This window comes from Ambystoma mexicanum, chromosome 1q (assembly GCF_040938575.1).
Source record: "Ambystoma mexicanum isolate Mex_15411 chromosome 1q, UKY_AmexF1_1, whole genome shotgun sequence".
Lineage (NCBI taxonomy): Eukaryota > Metazoa > Chordata > Amphibia > Caudata > Ambystomatidae > Ambystoma > Ambystoma mexicanum.
Window position 1 is genome coordinate 981,414,371 of NC_090922.1, and position 20,242 is coordinate 981,434,612.

Below are 20,242 nucleotides of genomic sequence, written 5' to 3' on the forward strand. Positions count from 1 at the left end.
AGATTTCAATTCCACTGGCCTAAAATGACAGGAGACGGTGGCCTGTTCTAACATAGAACACTGTTCCCGCAGTCATTCTTATTTTCTTTCTTTTTTCTTGCGTTCTTATAGTCCGGTCTAGCCCTTAGAAGCTTGCATTCGCCTCAAGTGTGATTTTTTAGTTTGGCAAGGAGTGTCTGTTTTGTTAACCTACAGTTTCTGTCAAACCAAGCCTTGCTTTTAGCAAGGGGACATAGTGCCCTTAGGTCTGGGCTATGAATGGTGGTAAAAAAAATAAAAAAAAAATGGTAGTCTCTATTCAGTATTGTATCAACGTGTGATTTTTTCCAGGGACAGTGACGGGTCCACAACATGTCAATATCGCTTAATGAGTTTGAAAAAATATGTGATAACTTTAAATGATGCTCTCCCATATCCCATGTGAATGCCCCAACAATGGATAAAATATGCTTTGCTGTAGGAGCTATATTCTAGCGTGTTTCAGCACTACTAAGATGTAAATTGATAATCACGGGGTTGTGGTCACTTCCCATTCTAGGTGTTATTTCAAAATCGTGTACTTTTGACAATGCACCCACTTCTACAAAAACATATTCAGTGGTAGATTAGGATCTTGTATTGAAATAGGTAGAATTACCCAGAATGTCCAACGAAACACTTCCATTTACGGATCGATAGTCAGCCTTTATCATGCTAGTGCAAAAGTGTCCACTAAATTTGCTTTTTTGTTCCTCATCACTGGTAATGGGATGCCATATGCTGTTCTACTAGGCAATCTCCTAGCTTTAAATTAAAATCCCCCCACCCCCACAATCTGTACCTTCAAATTTGGGTCTAACCAATTATTTTCCCTCACACTTAATGCATCTATGAAGATAGACAGGGGGTCTCCCAAACCGGAGCCACGATGAGAATTATAAAAGTGTGTTACACTACATTGTTCCTTATTCTTTATAATGAGATGTACTTGTAACATAGTTGGGGTACAGCAGGGCGTATCAACTTGCATACTTTCTACATTTGACCTTACATATACAACTAAATCACCACTATTGTGTGCTTTTGTATTCATTGCTGCCCTAGTGAAACACAATGGGCCTCATCCCGAGTGGGGCGGTAAGGGATTACGGGCACCGGTAAGAAGACTGGTGCCGGTTATCCCTTACCACCCTACTACGAGTTCCCTTAGCGGGTCCCTCCTTTAACGCCTGGTCTGACAAGCATTATGGACGGAACCCGCTAAGGGAAATCAAAGCCAATAACGGTACCGCAAATTGTGGTACCGTTATTAGCTACTTCCCCCTTCCTATTGAGCCCTATGGGGCTCAAATGGGAATGGGGAATGTTTTTTTTCAATGGGGACTTACCGGTCCCACAAAGGACGGACTACACAGTAAGTCCCCATTGAACGAGACCGGTGCCAGTACCGTTATTGGAGGCAGTCATGGCGCAAATAGCGCCATGACTACCTCCAATCTCGGAATGAGGCCCATTAGGTATTTACTGCATGCAGTATTTGAACATTAGAGCAAGGGGTAAAAACCCCATGAATTATAATCAGACGGTCGGTAAAAACAGGAGGTATTTGAAACTCTGTCTGTGTTTACAGTTACTCTCTTATTCATAATGAGGAAATATCTGCATACCCCTTAATATACAGTCTTTTACTGGCTGTGGTTTAAAGGAATATTCATCAGTAATTCAGAAAGGAATAATAATAATGCATTAAATGCTTCGTGTGTGAACCTGGAAATGCTAAAATAGATCTGAACAACGCTGTGACATTTTTTTTTTATTTCCATTTGACTCTTGCCTTTCTGTTGCGTTTAATTGTCAGGTACCTGAAATAGTATGCACTGAACGCGCTTAAATGAATTATGACAAGCTACAAAATGTCCTTGGATTCCTTGTGTCAGAATGTCACAAGGCACTTTCAATCGCACATGGCCTTTATTTAAATTAAGTACTTGGAAAGAGTTTAAATTCTGCATTTAAAATGAAATAATTCTTGGATTCACACAATGTGTTCCTTGACAAGTAATTCAGTGGAGTTCAGCAAAGCAAGGATCCGCGATCTATTTCATTTTTGTACAACTTTGTTTTTTGATTTTTTCCATCTTTCCATAATTTTTTATTTTATTTTTTTACTTTTTTTTTTTAAGCGCTCACACAGCTCGCGGGCATCGAGGCGCTGTTATAGGACTTGTTTGTTTTGTGTAATTGTTTTTCTCTTAGTTGCGTATTTATAACGCGCTTAAACACCCAGAGGTTTCTAAGCACTTACCCGGGGATCCAACCTGTGTTGCCACGTGTCATCTTGCTTCCAAAGCGCACACGTTGCCGCTGAGCTATCCTCCCGCTGCAACCAAAATAATGCTGCTTTCAATTCAATGGCATGGATTGAAAGCACTATTATTTCGGCTGCGGCGCCGCCTTCATTTTCCTTACCATAGCACTGAAAATCATTAATTCAATGCTACAGTAAGCAAAATGAAGGCACCGCCGCAATAATAGTGCTTTCAATCCAATGACATGGATTGAAAGCACTATTATTATAGTGGTGTAGACAGTGGGCACGAACATTTCGCGCCGTTTCCGCGTCCCGTCATATTCTCCACCTGATTGTCTACCAGCAGCAGCCAATCACGTGGAGAATATGACGGGCCCCAGAAAGAATCTGAAAATACCTGAGATTCAAGGGACTTTTCCGGAGACCCGGAGACATGCTTAAAATCCCGGAGTCTCCGGAAAAATTCGGGAGGTTAGGCAGGTATGCTCTCTCCTCACATATCGTCATAATGTGCAACCATTGGGGCATAAGAGGGGGCTGGTCTCTTCAGCCATGCCCTGGCTATCAATATCTACGATCTATTTCTGTCTTGGATCTGTTCATGCCATAGCTTGGGATGGCACATGACGGTCACTCACAGGGATGCCCTTGTAACAATACCCAACACGCTCATTTTTTTGTGTGAAGATTCGAGCATAGGGCAATGATATGCAAGTACTGGGAAAATGACCCTTTTTTTTAGCTTTTTCACGTGTGCACAGCAGATGAGAGCGCACAGGCTTAGGGAGCATCTAGGAACCGAGGCCACATTTGCCAACAATTGTACCTTTTCAAAAGAAATTTCATTAAATTCATTAAGCATCTGTTTTGCTGCTTAGAGAACACGAATTGGAGCAAACAGGTTTCGGGCCAATAATCTCTAAAAAGGCTCTACAAGGACACAAACAAATCAGGCTGTTGTTACTACTTTGTTTGCAGCGCAAAATAATAAGCAGCAAACATTGTACAAAACAGTTTGTTTGCACTAATGAGCATAAATGTGCCAAAAATATATTTGGGCAAAACCTCATTCCATATTACCTGAGCACTGAGCAGCATTTGTTTTCAGAAGGGCAACATTTTGGTGATTTGCCTGTTGGGGCTCGATTCTCAACTGGGTCTAAGTACTGAAAAGGTCTTTAAAAGCGTTAATGACCTTTTCGGTGGTGGTTTTCTTTTCACGGGTTACTTATGGGTAGACTGACCACACCAATTGTCCCCATTTTGGACTTAAGGGCCCGAGCCACTACATATGTGTTTCCACATGCATGTGAAACGTGTACATGCAGGTGGGGAAAGACTTTTGCCCCGATTTACAAAAGCCTGTGCGAATGGAGAAACCCCATTGAAAAATGAAGACTGATAAATAACCCCCAAAACTCATGTGAGCATCGCTTTGCTCATGCAGTTTTCTTTCTTCCAGCAAATCTGCCGTTTGTGGAAAAGCTGTGGAGTGTACATTACATCCCAGAGAACACCCCTTATTCTCAAAGAAAATCCACTCCCGGAAGTGTTTCATCTGCATCTCTTTCACGTGCTTGCGAAACAGGCCATGCATGCGTGCCACCATATGTGCACAAGAGAATGTCATAGCTTCTTTTGTTTAGCCCTACAAAGGATTTTGAGAAATATGTTGCACAAGGTCATAGCTACAGTAGCAGAAAATGACTCTATTATAGAAATGCATCATGTATTTTCTAATTTGTCAGACATACTAGAAAAAACATGACTCCACATGCAAAAATGTGCAGGATAAATTATGGAGATTAATTCAAATGTTAGCAGCTTCAACAAATCTCATGTGATTAGAGCAAGTGCAAGGATTCTTTCCTCGAATTTCTAATTAGATATCGTTTTACCCCTTATGTTATAGCACTCTTACTGAAGTCTTGAACACAAAACACTATACTAATTAGAATCATACTCAACTGTAATGCCAACAATTAATTCTCATGTCAATCTACAATTAAATAAAAATGGGTCTACCCGTGTAAAAAAGTTCATCGCATCTCATTGTGCAGTTTCGTTCCTCTTTGAAAGGTAAATATTTGTACAATAAGCTGAATAGAAATCGTAATGGAAAAATTGAAACACGAGTCTAGTTGTTTACTTCATTAGTTTATGAATCATAAAGTCATACGTCATATAAGTCAAACAGCTATCAGTGCAGAACCTACACCAAAACCACAAGCTCCAGAGAGAGATGCTGCAGTGTAGTATGAGAGCAAAGGGGAATTGGGCTACAACGAAGCAAATAGATTACAAATCAAAACTTCTTTTGGGAACCTGGGCAATTTTGTTTCCCAAAATTAAACTATTTGTTCACCGAACACCCAAACGACTCATACATGTTAAAAATCACATAGATTCAGGTCATGGAAGTGTGGACGGTCTGAAATATTCCTTACAGTGTTATCACTGGTTGTAACAGGCATGATTGTAAGATTAGAAATTAAGTGCTGGATCCATGTGTCAGTTTCCAGCATTCAAATTTTGCGAGGAAATTAGTTCTTTGCCGAATAAAGTACTTGTTGTTAATCAAAATGGCTTAATGATATTTCAGTAGGCTGCGATACGTATTAAACTATTTTGTAACCTGGCATTGTTCAACTACAATTGGTGTGAAAGTGTGAACACATTAAAGGTCACTTGTTAAGACATGTGTAGTTTGGCATTTCACCATTGCACTATGGAAGGAACTAATTATGTTTTGTGGATGCCACCTAGATCCTATGTTGTGGATCATGTCGCGATAAAGAATGTCTTGAAAATAATGGGTGGACATTTCAGAAAATGCATATTTTAGGACAACAGGAGGTGGACATAGCCTCGGGAAAAAACAGAAGAGTTGTTTCAAAGGATGTTTGTCTCAATCATTATAAAAATCAAACATCTCGAATGTAATAATTTCTTTAAACTAAAACTACAAAATAGTTTTACTTGAGTAACATTAAATGTCTTTTTGTCTAACGTTTTATTTTAGGTCAATCTTTTAGCTTTCGGTGTGATTATATACAAAGTGTTTCGCCACACAGCAATGTTAAAGCCTGAAGTTAGTTGTTACGAAAACGTAAGGTGAGTTGAGTTCTTATGTTCCAGAAAAATATTGGTTTATTGCCTCCAATGTAGATAACTTTGTGTAGACAAGAAAAGGTTCACAGTACAGACACAGAAATAAAGGTAATGTATACATGGTGTGATTATTGAAATGACCAAGGATACACCAATGGATTAATGGTTAAACTACACTAGAGAAAGCAAGGCATGACCTCCGAATTGGAGACTATTAATAGAGATAAAGAGAGCATAGGCGAGTAGAACAAGTGAGATTACTCTCAACAGTAAGGTTATATATGAGAAGTCTTCCCTGGAGATATGCCACTCTACCGTTTACTTGGTACCCCATGCTTTGTTCGCTGTATGTCTCCTATGCCTACCCCAACACAAATCAGGACCAGATGCTGCACACTTTCCATTGCCAGGGTTACCAGTGCACCATTTTGCTGCCGCTGGACATCTAAGCACAATCACCCTGCCTGATGTGGACCTCGTCATGATGACACAAGATGAATACTCCAAATACCCAACAGAGTCCCAACTAGAGCATCCTACTTTACGACATTCAGAACGTACATTCCAACATACATTATGGACAGCAAGTAACTCAACTACACATGGAACTTATGTACTCTTTCCAACAGATATCAAAAATTAGAATGTTACACATCTCTAAGCACCTGGAATAACACAGTCCTGACTGATACATTCTTGCACCATGGGAACACAAGTCTCTGCTCTGGAAATAGATACCTCAAGTGTCCTTAGCACAAACTACATAGAAGTAGACTTCTACACAATTACCCGGGTACTTGTGAACTACATTAGTCGACACAACAGCAACTCTATCTTGCATGTACCCTCTTCTCCCACTAACAAAAGACACTACCCTCATAGTTCAGATGTGCTGGGGCATCAAGAGACCATGCAAATTACAGTGGGGCACTATATAAACATAACATATACTAACTAACATAACATGCACAATGTTTGCCTACACAAGCACGTATACTGAATATGAGAACTGTTATGTTATGCTAGAAATATTTACAACTTATAAATATTTATAAAAATGCAAAAACATTGAACCCATGGAGCATATAGACGCTGATTGCTAACATGCAGAACTGGAACATGTGTATGGCAGTTTGACCAATCTATTCACCTTGAACGTTTGCCCTAAAGTGATGTGCTATGGAGCTATCTAGGGAATGGACGTGTGTTCCAGAGGGTGGAAAGCTGAATAGGGAAAGAATGGCTGCTCCATCCTTACAATCTGAAATATGGTGATATAAGAAGCGGTCTTATTAAAAAAAGATAAGAAAAAAAAACAATGGACCAGTCCAGTAAAAGGCTGTTTCAATTAGGCATAGAGTTTTGAACTACATTCTCTTGGCCACTGGTTGCCAATTTAGTTGAATTTGGACCAAAGGGGACATTGCCTTTCTTCAACATTCATAGTAGAATGCATACCACCTGTTGTTCAATTATTTCTAGATTTTTGTTAGATTTCTTCAGAATCCCAGTGTTGATTGGCTTGAAACTATTCTGTTTATTAGAAATGTGTCAGTTGCTTATGGTTACAAGGAGGCTAAAGGAAGGAATATGAAGAAGACACCAAAAACAGCAACGTTTCCAGAATTAGGAATGAGTCACCTTTTTGATTTGGACTAAAACATTGCAGACTGAAGCAATTGTGTTCTCACTGGTCCCTGCAGTCCTGAAAAAGCTTCGACAAAATGGTTTTGGCTGGCTGCCCAACATGGGTTCTATTCTGAAGGCAATGGGCCTCATTACGACTAGTGCGGAATGGGTTTAATTGCGCCGGTAATGGTGCCAGCGCCGATAAACCCACTCTGCACCATTACGAGGTTCCCTCGCAGGACCCGCTCTGGACGTCTTATTTTTCCAGACGTCCATAGCGGGTCACGTGAGGGTCCAGGCAGCTAACAACAGGCCCGTAATAAACGGGCCCGTTGTTTGCTCCCTCCCCATTCCATTTGAGCCCTATGGGGGCTCGAATGGGAATGGGGAAGGACCGGGCCCGGTTTCCTTGAAGGAGGAAATACTGGGCCCTCTGATGTCGGAATGGCCTGTTATTTCCCCATTCAGGGAACTCGGACCCCATTTTGGAGGCAGCCATGTTGCTAATAGCACCCTGGCTACCTCCAAAGGCATAATGAGGCCCAATACATTTGAAATGATTTTGATTTATCAAGATGTTAACGCCGAGAATACGATATGAAGAAAGCCATGCTATATTATCATTGTTGTTATCTAGTTGAATCACAATTGGCTTTTTCACCAGTATATGTATAAAACCTCAAATTGTGACGATGGGGGGATGCAAAATGACGTATTGTGGTCATTGTAGCAGCCCTGGTGCAGCCCCTAATGTGCATGAGGCTACACTGGGTCCAAAAACGTGTTAAGATGGTGCAATCCCATTGAAAATGATGTGTAAATCAGACCCTATAGATAGCATGAGCAAGGCAATCCATTAGATCAATGGGTGTTTGTACATGGTAGACATATTGACCCAAAAGCAGCACTGATGACGGGTAAACACTGTGCATTGGGACTACAATCAAAGAACTGGGGGACAACTATATATTTTTATCAATTAAACGCGCCCTGAACTGGTCCACAGCCTTTTGAAATCCAAATAACACTGACTAATAATAAGGATTAAACAAATTGTGATTGCTCTACTAAATGTAAGTCAGATACTGGAAATGTAACATTTGGGGGACTTAGCGGTGGCTCTACCATAGATTAGTTGATCCGACCTCACCAATATTGGGATATCAGAATGTATATGCCTATGATAACAAGAACTAATAGTAATTATTATTTCTGAGGCTCGCCACATAAATAATAATGAGCCCTGCCCCACGAGCCTCAGCAGCACTGCTGCCTGCCCGTGAGGCCCGCTTGCTGCAGGGGCATTTGGACGCCGCTTCTAGAAGCCGACGTGCTTGCCACATCCAACAAGGCAGTTGATGCTGCAGGCGATCATCACAGAGGGATATATATACCTCTCCAAGTGGCACCCACGAGGGCCACCACAAACGAGGTTTGACCAATTGTACCCCGCGACACCACAAGGAGCTGTTACCCCATTCATCTGCATCATAAGATGGTTGCCACTCTACAGAGCTCATAGTTGTTTATTTTGGTTGCCTAGCAACCCTACCTGCATTGTACTGATAGGCCCGTAAGGTGAACCGGAGGCGGAAGTCGGCCCACCTCACCAAAGACCCCCAGTACCCAAGGCCCCTTACCTGTCTGCACCTTTCTGCACCAGCAGCACGGCGCAGGACATTAACCACCAGACGCTTTCTCCTCAACTATTACCTCCACTACCGTGTGAAACAAACACTTTCGAACTATCGACCGCACCAACCACAAGCCAGCAGTAATCTCCTGTGGACTATTCACTCATTTGCCCTTTCTGCGAAGGTATAACAGTTACGGCATCTTCCAAAATCTGGATCTACAACTTGGCAGCTTGGCCCATTGGTCAGTACCAATGCCCAAAATGCAGTGAGTATACTACAGTACACTGTTTTGAACCCATCCTACGGAACTTACGTTACGTATTAGCGTCATACATGCCCCCCTATGCCCGCCGTAACATCGCTGCCTAAATGATCTTGTACCATTGAGTGACATGGCTTTTTACCCTGCACTTGTGGTAGCAGAGATCTAGGATATATGACATCCAGTACTACACTGCCTCCCACTATTGACTTTGTTTTTGTAGCCGTTAATCTCCCAGTCCAGAACCTACTCACTTGTTTGTTCACAAGTCTAATTGTATTGCTGTCTGCACTTGATATTGCCAGCTAACCTCATATGCGTACTGATATAACAATTGGATGCCTGTACTATTCACCTCCTCCATGTGCATAATTGCTGCCAATTGGAGTATAACATATTGTGCGTTACTTTGATGCCTAGTCATTACATAGTGGTCTGCCGTATTTTGGCCAACTTGTTATTCCGGACCGCCAGATCCTATTGGTGTATACTTATACATGATGGCCAATTCTCACTAACACTGCTCCATGATTCTCATGCTATTGTACTGTCAATACTCTATTGTTTGATCTGACCTCTTGCCACATTGCCCAATTTGTCTTAATACATTATGTACCTCACCTTGTCACCCCGAGCCTACTTGGGCATATTAATTAACGTAATAGTACTACTTATTATGGCATGGCACACTAATACAGTAAATGCTGCCATCGCCCATATCACCATTTCCTCTAAACTGTCCTTACACAATGCACACACACCTATGGAGTTACCTATTACAAAAGCCCCATGCAACACAGCACAGAGAAACCGTAGACTCTGTGCATGATTGCCTAAAATATTTGAACCCCTCATTAGATATGGTATCAATATAGACCATATTCATCCTAAACTACATCACCTAATGAAGACCACCTTGCCACCTAACTCCAAGACTCATTCTAAAAGAAGCAAGACCACTACTAACTCACATGCCCCCCTCAACTCACCCCAACTACCACAGTCAGGACCAGACCTTAAAGGTGCCCTAATAAATGCTAGGTTCCTAGTTGCTGACGCAACAGAAATAACAGAGGTTCTCTTAGCAGATGACAATGACTTCATTGCCATCACAGAATCCTGGCTACATGATGCAGCAGGCCCTGCACTGACCCTAGCAGTACCTGACAATTATATCATCCTTAGAGCAGACAGACCAGAATCACGCGGCGGAGGAATAGCGATCATCTCCAAAAACAACCTCTCCATGAGAATAACCTCTATGCCCTATCTCAAATCCTGTGAATCACTATCTATCAAACTTCCCAATGCCAACTCCCAAACTCTAAACATTCATCTCCTATATAGACCACAAGGCCCTATCAGCACCTTTAATGAAGACATCTCCAACATCATCTCGGAGAATCTAAAAGAACACCTCACAAACCTTACTGCTAGGAGACTTCAACCTCGGATATCAATGACCATCAGGCTACTTCTCTAGCTGATATCCTGATTGAACTTGGCTTCACACAGAGAGTGAACGCACCTACGCATACTAAAGGTGGAAACTCCATTGGGTAGCCAACCACAATTGTAACGTCTCCATCTCTTCACAAATCTGGACTGACCACCACCTTATATCCTTTTCCTCTAGACACTACAAATACCACCCCTTGACCCCTCTACATTAACCAGACACAAGAAACAAGAAAAACATTACATCAGACAACCTCCTACCCCATATCTTACCAAATCTTAATTCTCTTCCGGACTATTCAGATCCAAGTCTATTAGTAGAAGAATATAATAACACTACGACTATGAATAGCAAACCTAAAAATCATCTCAACTACTGGTTTACACCCCACCTAAAAAACCTAAGATTAGAGAAAAGAAGATGTGAAACGGCTTGGAAACTACATCCCACAGCAGAAAATAAAACTAATCTAATTAACATCTCAACTCAATCAAAAAAAGATATCCTCATGGCTAAACACGAAACGTATAATGACAGAATCACACAAGCCAACTCTAGCATGAAGGAGCTCTTCACCATTCTAAAAGAACTAGAAACACTCACCATAGCACAGGATGATTCTATCAAAGATAAAACATGGTGCTCGGATATCCAGCATGCTTCAGTCAACAAAGTCACGAACCTCCAAAACAAAATAGCTCAAAAGAAAGCTTTACTAACTGCTCAGACTCCCCCCAATGAAATACCTCTGCCCAAGACTAAAGACTATACTCAATTTAACTTCTCCAAAGTCTCAATTATTGAGGTGGAGAAAACGATTCTTGCTCTCAAACCATCTAACTGCAAAGGTGACCAATGCCCAGCTGAACTGATTAAGGATGCTGCCAGAGATCTAGCTCCCTTCATCACTAAACTCATCAATGCCTCCTTCACCACTGGCACCATCCCTTGCAATCTAAAAGAATCATGGGTACTCCCTCTTCTGAAAAAACAAACACTAGACCAAATATATACCCACTAACCACAGTCCCATCACCACTGTGCCATTCCTATTACAATTTTTAGTTAAGGTAGCATACACCCAAATTCAAAACTTCCTAGAGCTTAACCTGCTTCTAGGCTCATGCCAATCTAGATTCCGGCGACAACATGGCACAGAAACAGCACTTATCGATTTGAAGGCCCAAATAGACACACTCAGAGATAAGGGAACATTTGCACTTCTTCTCCTACTTGACCTCTCGGCTGCAGTTGACTTGGTGGACCACAAAGTCTTATGCAGTCACCTGGACTCAGCAGCCCACTTCTCGAAAGAAGCTATCGTATGGATACAGTCATTCCTCAGTGACAAAACTATGAGGGTCTTTTCTCCATCGGCAGCAGCAGACCCCATACCCATTACTTGCAGTGTGCCCCAGGGGTCATGTGTCTCTCCAACGCTCTACAACATCTTCACCAAGCCACTCTTTGATGATTCTGAGCATCTGGGTATCACCTACACTAACTATGCAGATGATACCCAGATCCTCTTACCACTCACTGCGGATTATGAGGAGGACCTGGCTATGGTGAACAGAGTCTACAGCATCGTTCAGGCATGGATGGCCAATCACGGCTTGTGCCTGAACAATGACAAAACAGAGCTCATCATCCTGGGCACCGCATCTCACATTACCAAACTTAGCCCTGACTACTCGTCTTTCATCATCAATGGGAACATTATTAATGTTGCCAGAGAAGTAAAAACCTTAGGCTTTTACTTGGACTCAACCCTATCATTCACCAAACAGATAAATTCCCTGGCCTCTTCTACTGCATACACATGCAAATTAATAAGAGCTGGGAAACAATTCCTATCAGCTGACAGTTGCCTGATCTTATTTAGAGCCCTCATCTTATCAAAACTTGATTGTTGTAATACCTTATAAATAGGGGTGAATAAACACATTATCAATAAAATACAGATACTCCAAAATAATTCCCTTAGAGCAGCTCTAAGCATTCCAAGAAGAGAACAGATATCCGAAATAAGAAGGAAACATAAATGGCTATCCACCCAAGAAAAAATCAATCTTTCCCTCATCCACAAATGCTTAAACAAGAAAGCTCCTCGCTACCTAACAGAAGGATTCGTCTGAAAATCCTCAATCAGAGCCTCAAGAACAGTCAACTCCAATTGTCTTCTAGTGCCATCTTTTAAATGATCTACCATTGGAGGTTCCAGCTTCCCAGTTAGGTCAGCACAACTGTGGAACTCCCTACCACACACACTAAGATCAGACCAAACTTTCACCAAATTCAGGCAGAACCTAATCAAATGGCTCATAGAGAAAGACAAGTAATATGTCCTTCCTACACATCCTCATCATGCATATATATTTGTTTTGTTCGCATGTATCTTTGCATCCTCTAATGTATACTAGACAACAGTCACGATAGTTATCTAGTATGCTTGCTATCTATGATTTGATGTCGACACGTGTATGCCCACCATACCTGCTCTGATCCTCAACCTTTGTAACTATGAGGAAAATGTGTTTAACTATGTTCCGCAACCTTTGTAACTAAGCTGTATGTACTCTTATCACCTGCGCCCTGATACCCTCAGGTCTGGTGCACACAATAAATAAACAAACAACAAACAACAACAAAAGAACCAATAAATAAGTCAACAATAAGCATTGTTTTCAATTGTGGAAGTGTATCATTTAAATGAATTTAGGAAAATTATAATTATATGGAAACCTGCCTAACCCCAGGTTTAATACCACCCGATGCAGATACCACCTTAACAATTCAGTGCAAATTACTGGTATCTCGTTAATGAGATGCAAAAATAAGCTCACATAAGAATGAGAGAATGGTTAGTATAATAATGAATATGCATTTGTAAAACAATGGGTATTAAAGATACTGCATACTTGTCCAGTACCTTCCAAGCACAATCCTATTGTATGTGCCCTGTTTTTAAACAATGGAGTACCTGAGGAATAGAAAGGAATAGAAAGTAGCAATCATAGTTCCCATAGTTAAGAAAAGAAAAGGTTACACAACTAAATCAATGATCGCTTGCACAATCTCATGCCTGAGAGTCCCTAAATTATATGGGTGTTTGATTTAGCTTAGATTATACGAATCGGCGCATGAGAATCAACTTCTACATGATATTCACCAAGGTTTTAGAGAAGGATCGGAACAAATGAACAGACGCTTAGGGCCCGATTCATGGAATTATTTGCATGGAAATAGCATGCCACTTTGCATACAAATCCCTGTTCATCGATTCATAGAATCTAATGCGCAGCACTTTTCCTGGACTTCCTGGACTTGCGTGGCATTCGCGCATACTCGGCACATATCTGCAAGCCATTGTAGCCCATGTGTGAGACTCCACGCACAGTGTTGGCGTGACTTGCGCAAATGGCTGGTAAGGGGGCGGATGACCAAAAATGGGATGAACTGCTCAAAAATGGGCATTCTGAGGGACGGCCTGCAGACAGTCCCTCACACCCACACAATTGTGGGTCACAAGACGTATTCATGGATTCGATCGTGCAACCTCTTGCTGGGAAATGGCCACGCAAGTCCTTCATACTATCCGCCACCCAAAGGCAGACGTAAGTACACTTGTGCATAGGATTCACCACGTGGAGGTGGAGTTGCATGTCAGATTTTGGAGTGCATGTACTCAAATGGGGTTCTGATCTAATTTAGGGGTGCATGTATGCAGTTTAGTGGGGTGCAGGAGAGGTTTATGGGGGTTTGCATGCAGATTTCCTGAGTAATTACAGAGTTAGGATTTTTTAATATACATGTTGTCAGGGTGCTGGATACAATTACGGGGGACCCCACAGAGGGTCCCCGAGATGCAGGCCTGCTTGCCGGGCACCCTACACACTCTTTCAATGGTGCATGTATTCGCACCCGGGGCAGCGCACAAAGGTAGCTGTTCTGGTTAGTTTTGCTTTGCATGTGGGTGTGTCGGGGGTGTTCCATGAATACGCTGGGCACACATTTTTAATTTTGTGTGCAGGCTTGCACAGTGTCCTTCTCGACACGCGGACCCTGCAGGATTTCTGCACACATTTCCATGAACCGGGCCCTTAATCATTTTTTGACAATTTCAGCACTAATATTTTACACTGATAATGCAGTTTTAATAGCCAATACAGCAACAACCTTCAATGTATTCTGATTGAATCATAGCTTTTCATGACTAAGTTGGACCTATACATACATACTAAAATGTCGAGATATTGTGGGTTCTAGGAAAACGATTATATTCTTTTTTAGTTTCATGTTTGCCTATCCCAAAAGTCAAAGAATAACATTATTTATAATATTTTCAGATTTCTTGTGGGGTCTCCAACATTTCAAAAAGCAGAATAATGCTATGAAACAAGCAGCGAGGGTACAATCATATATGCCACAGTCCGTGGTATGCAACCTGTAGAGTTGACGTTAAAAGGTTATCATAGGAAGTTGAAAACAATGCTTGAGTATGAAGGAGCAACCTGGTGCTATAATAACATGCAGCCACTGCCATTCACAGAGAATACATTCCTCCTTTACCTGCTGGGACTCACAAACTCAGTGCCTGTATATACTCTCATAATGCGGTGGCTCTGAGATACTTGGAAGATCCTTTTAGGTATCTCAAACGGTCTTGGCTATTGACATGAAGACATTTAAAGGCCAGATTGGCACTGGTGATTCATAAAGAGTTGCTTAAGTTTGACAACATTCTCCAGATTCCATGGCTAGCTCATGTACAAACATAGCTTATTAGAAGAAAGGCAGATAAAGAGCGAACAATCCTAACGATATAGCAAAACAATTGGGTAAATTATAAAAATGCGTCTCTAAGATGCCCACTCCAATGAAAGAGAGGCAATGAAGCTAAACAGTGCGTCTAAACAGTGACATTTCCAAATAGTAAACCGACTGTGTTTGGAACATTACTTAAAATTGACTATAAGTCGAACAGATACAGTTCAAATGTTTATGAATGGTTGTTGCTGTGAGAAAGGCATGGACCCTCAGTAGTACAGGAATCTCCAGTGCACTACTGAAGCAGTGACGTTGGCACATATTTTACCAGTGTATCCTCAGCATAGAACGATATGGGCACACGTATCGCCTTTCAGGGAGAAAGACATGATTATCAATGTCTACTGCTTTTTCTATTTTCCTTTTTTTTTTATTCAGGATGTATTTACATCTGTTGTAGTAAATACATATTTTGAGATGGTGTGGAAGGAATGCTTGGATACCCCAAAGTGTATGTTGGATCTGAATAATGTATCCCTTTTTTAATCTTTTAGAACCTGGCACAGTTATTACTGAATTTAACAACTGCCAACTTAATTTTTGCAATTGCATATATATGATAAATTGCTTGTGCATATTTGATTAAATTATTCAAAATACAAGCAATCAAACACTTAATCAATCTAGTAGATTATTTAATTCATCTTTTTTAACACACCTAATACCGGAGAACAGTTTCTAAGTGTGGCACCGAGATTCAAACCTGTGTTGCTCTGCGTTGTCTTGCTTCCAAGACAGACGTGTTGACCATGTGCTATCTTGCCGGCCCGGCCCTGGGCTCTAGTAGATGCAGGAGAATACCAAATCAGCTTTAGGCAAACGTGAAATTTGCAGGTGAGGGAGTATGGCATAGGTGAAATTTGTAGGTGAAAGCCTACACCAAAGCAGTCTTAGGTACACTTGAATTTTAATGATTGAGGAGTTTGTCAAGGAAGTCCTAGGTCCACTTGGATTTCATTTGTGGGGCAGTAGTTAAAAACAGTCTTATGCACACATGATTTATTTAGGCTGGGTAGATGGCCAAACCTGTCACAGGCAGATGAATATTTTGTAGGCAGATCGGTACGACAAATAGGGGCTAGACACACTTGATGCTGTGGATGGGGGAGTTTACAAAAGCCATCTTTGGTCCGTGTGAAATTTTTAAAAGCAGGGGAGTTTGCCAAAGCATTCTTAGACATATGTTAATTTCTTTTTGGGGGAAGTATGCCAAATTGATAATTGGCACACATACACATGTGAATATTGTAGGTGGTGAGGTATGCCAAATCATTGTTAGGTACATGTGAATTGTGTAGGTGGAGAAGGAGGTCAAATCAGTCTTAGCAGCACTTGAATATTCTTAGTTAGAGGAGCACTCCAAAGCTTGTATCTTGTAGACAGATTAGTATATTCTGAAGCAGTTTTAGTCATGCATTAATTTTGTATTAGATGCATATTAATTTCATAAGCAAAGGAATATGCCAATGCAGTCTTAAGCACACTGGAAGTTTCTAGGCATGGGAGCATGCTTAATCATTCTTAGCCCTATGTACATTTTGTAAATTGAGTAGTATATCAAAACAGTCATAAGCACACATGAAGGTTGTAAGTCAGGAGAATATGCCATGCCAGTCTTGGGCACACATCAATTTTGTAGTTTGAGGAGTACGCCAAAGTAGTCTGAAGCACACATGAATTGTGTAGGTAGTGGAGAAGACAGTAGAAGTTTTAGGCACATGCGTATTGTGTATGCAGACACATACAGCCAGGAAAACCTTTCCAGATAATATATACAGTTTTTGTTATAGCATTTTACATCCTATTTTCTTTTTAAAGTTCAGAGTAAAATTATTTTTAGGGAGTAATAAAGTAAGTCCCATTCCTAATGGGGGTATTTCACGCACAGGTAACATTATTTTGCTCTGCATGATTATTTCAACCTTATAATTCATAAACATTTAAAGATGCATGTTTAGCTCTTCTAATTAATCAGTAATTATAGTACAGCTTCTTCCTGTGGCAGTACATGTACTACTGATTTGAACGCATCCATGGTGGTGTGTGGATGAAAGCAGGTGGACAGGTTAGTTTTGTATGCTTTGTTGGAAGTATTATGTTCACTATTATTCTTTGTTGGGAGTGTTTGCCTATTTTCAAGTTGTAAAAGTGGCTGATGCACCTCTTTTCTGTAGGGCTGGCTTTTGTAGGTGGTGGATTATGATAGAACATATCAATTTTGTCAAAGGAGGAGAACACCAACGCAGTCTTATTTACAAGTAAAATATCTAGGTGGGAAAGTATGCCAAAGCAGTCTAAGGGACACACACATATTGAATGCTGTAAAGTGCGTTAAAGCATTCACAGGCACATCCGAATAATGTTGGAAGAGTTTTACACACAAACACAGGATATTCATGCTTGCATGGATGATTTTAGCATATTTTTATACATGTATCTGTGTGCATGGTAGTATTACTTTTTGGGTTTGCACTTGTATGTCCTTTTTGAGCTTTTCAACGCACATAGATCCACTCTCACAACAGCACACAGCTGTTCAGCCAACACACAGTAAGAGGCCTTAGATTTGACATAGTAGGTGATCGTAGCAACTTGAACAAAAGGAATATGTGCCATTGCTTTCATTATGGACAAAGATTTGCAGAGGTTAGTTTGCTCCTTGTATGTCTCCTTTGTGGAGGAATCGATCAGCAGACTGTTGTCTATGCTTGAGGATGTCTCTAAACAATACAATCTTGCTTACTTCTCTAATTTATAGAAAAAGCGGTAAGTGTGCAAATTAGTTAGCTCGAGCGCGAACATTGCACGGCCGAAATGTACTACGCTGTGAGCTGATCCACAGAATTAAATGTGTGCAGAAATCTGCAGTGCTAAAACAAAATGAGTAGCACCCTGCATGCCCACAACACGCTCCCAGGACAACATGAGAATAGCGCTGTTGAAGTACTTTATGCCACAAATGAAGTGTGACATTGGCCGAACCAATGGAAAAGAAGTAATCAAGGATTACTTAGCAGCAATCATCATTACTTCCACTCCTCTATTGCAATCAACAAGTCCTCATCCCAGTGCCTCAAAAAATCTGTGCCCAAATCCTAAATTAAGGCCACACCGACATGTCCTCATCCCAGTTCCTCTACTAATCTGTGCCCCCAATCCTACATAAATGCCACACCCACAAGTCCTCATCCCAGTACCTCCTCTAATCTGAGCACCTCAATCCCACATTAATGCCGGACATAAATACTCATCCTATTACCTCCACTAATCTGTGGCCCCCCAATCCCATATTAAGGCAATACCCACAAATCCTCCACTAATATGCACCTCAAAATCTGCATCACTCTATGCCCACTCCCTTCCTCACAGTACTTGCCCCAACAAGGTGCAAAATGACTTTGAAGCGCCCCAAATATACATCACCCCAAAGGCCACTCTTCTATTGCACAGTACTGACACCAGGTGTTTGATGAAATATCAAATGTCTGAATGAAATCCTTTGAATCTGTTTGCTGCATAGGTCCATAAGGAAGACCCAGTCCACCTTAGAGGGCCACCTCTACTCCCACGTAATTTGGCTACCACACTGTCTTGACAACAGCTAACTGGATGTTCCCTCCATGCTCCTGGAAGTTAGGAATGCAACAATTGGACTTCCACTGATGTACTAATCTTGTTGGCTGGTGAATACGCAGAAATGTAAACTGGCCCACACACATGATCTGTTGTGAAAAGGATGCAGTCGCATACTCAACAATAATGGATATCCACACCCACTCGCAGGCCCTAGAGGTGCTTAACAGGCTTTCAGGCATTGATCATTATGATGGTGGTGTTAGCCTAACAATGTTTGTAAGTGCAAGGCGAGTTGCCGGCAATGCACCTTGAACACCTATGGCCCAGTTCTGTGTTGATCACTTAGCTCCTTCAACTCTTCAGGCCTGCGTCTTCCATGAGCTACACCTTGCAGATATCCTCCTCCAACATGATCACTTGAAGGCAATGTTGGTAGTACCAGAACAGTGGCCTCTTCCATTGCTTCCCCTTGGATCACACTGCACAACAACAGCCAACCACATGGTTTGTGCTGCTACCCCCTGCTCATTTGCAGTTCAACTTATATAGTCCTAATGTGATGTGGGAAGGCCATTGAATCAAAGGGATCCAACATCCTTTTTATGATCCACAAAGCTTATACGCTAAATCTGTTGTGGAAGGCTGAGCAAATCCACATGGATAATCAAATGTCAAAGGGCCACCCAAACCTCTGTGGCAGCATAAAAGAACACTTTGTAGAAGATTCAGCAATCGGCAGACGTGAATGAGCTGTCTCCAGATTCATAAAATATACCAGTGCTGGAGAACATCTGGCCAGACACTTAAGCAAATGTGCAACCATCCTCAAAAGGAAGTGCTATGAAGGAGTCTATCTGGGTATAGAAGAGTGCTTAGGTTGTGTTTATGTGTTTGAACAGTGTCTGCGCTCAAGTAGGATAGCTGTAACAACTGGTGTACTAAGGATCTGCCCTTGCCTTCCTCTCAATATACAAAATGCCCACTCAAGGAAGATCAGAGCCTCTCTGCAACGGGGCTGGAAGGGCCTGGGATTGGGCAGGATCTTGTAGCCCTCAGAGAGAAAATTGTCAAAAGCAGTGAAAGAGCTGGCCTTGAACCAAGTCTCAGTGAGAGCAAGGGCGTCAAGGTCTTCAAGTAGGAGATAGATGGCAGAGGAATGTTTGATAGCAGAGCGGAAATTGATGGTAACTAAGTGAAGCTGACTGCCTCCTTTGAAAGATTTGCGAGGGAGGCAGAGGGGAGGGGTTGCACCATTGGTGGAGGGGAGAAGGGTGGATGAGGGCTAGAGGGGTGGCAGGAGAGGGAGGAAGTTGAAGAGAGATGGGAGATGTCTGTCAATAAGGAGGAGGTTGGGCTTAGAGCCCTGGGCCATGATAGTGCCATTGTGATAGAAATTAATGGTACACTTGGAAGATGTGAAGTGAGCCAAGAGCCCTTCACATCTGGTT

The 20,242-nt window shown here is 41.6% G+C and overlaps 1 protein-coding gene across 1 annotated transcript in view; it reads left to right on the forward strand.

Moving 5' to 3' along the window:
- Positions 1-20,242, forward strand: part of ADGRL4 (adhesion G protein-coupled receptor L4) — a 605,086-nt gene that overhangs the window by 547,722 nt on the left and 37,122 nt on the right. Inside the window, exon 14 of the mRNA XM_069641635.1 lies at positions 5,313-5,404. Coding sequence (XP_069497736.1) covers positions 5,313-5,404 — 92 coding nt within the window. The remainder of the gene's footprint in view (positions 1-5,312; positions 5,405-20,242) is intronic.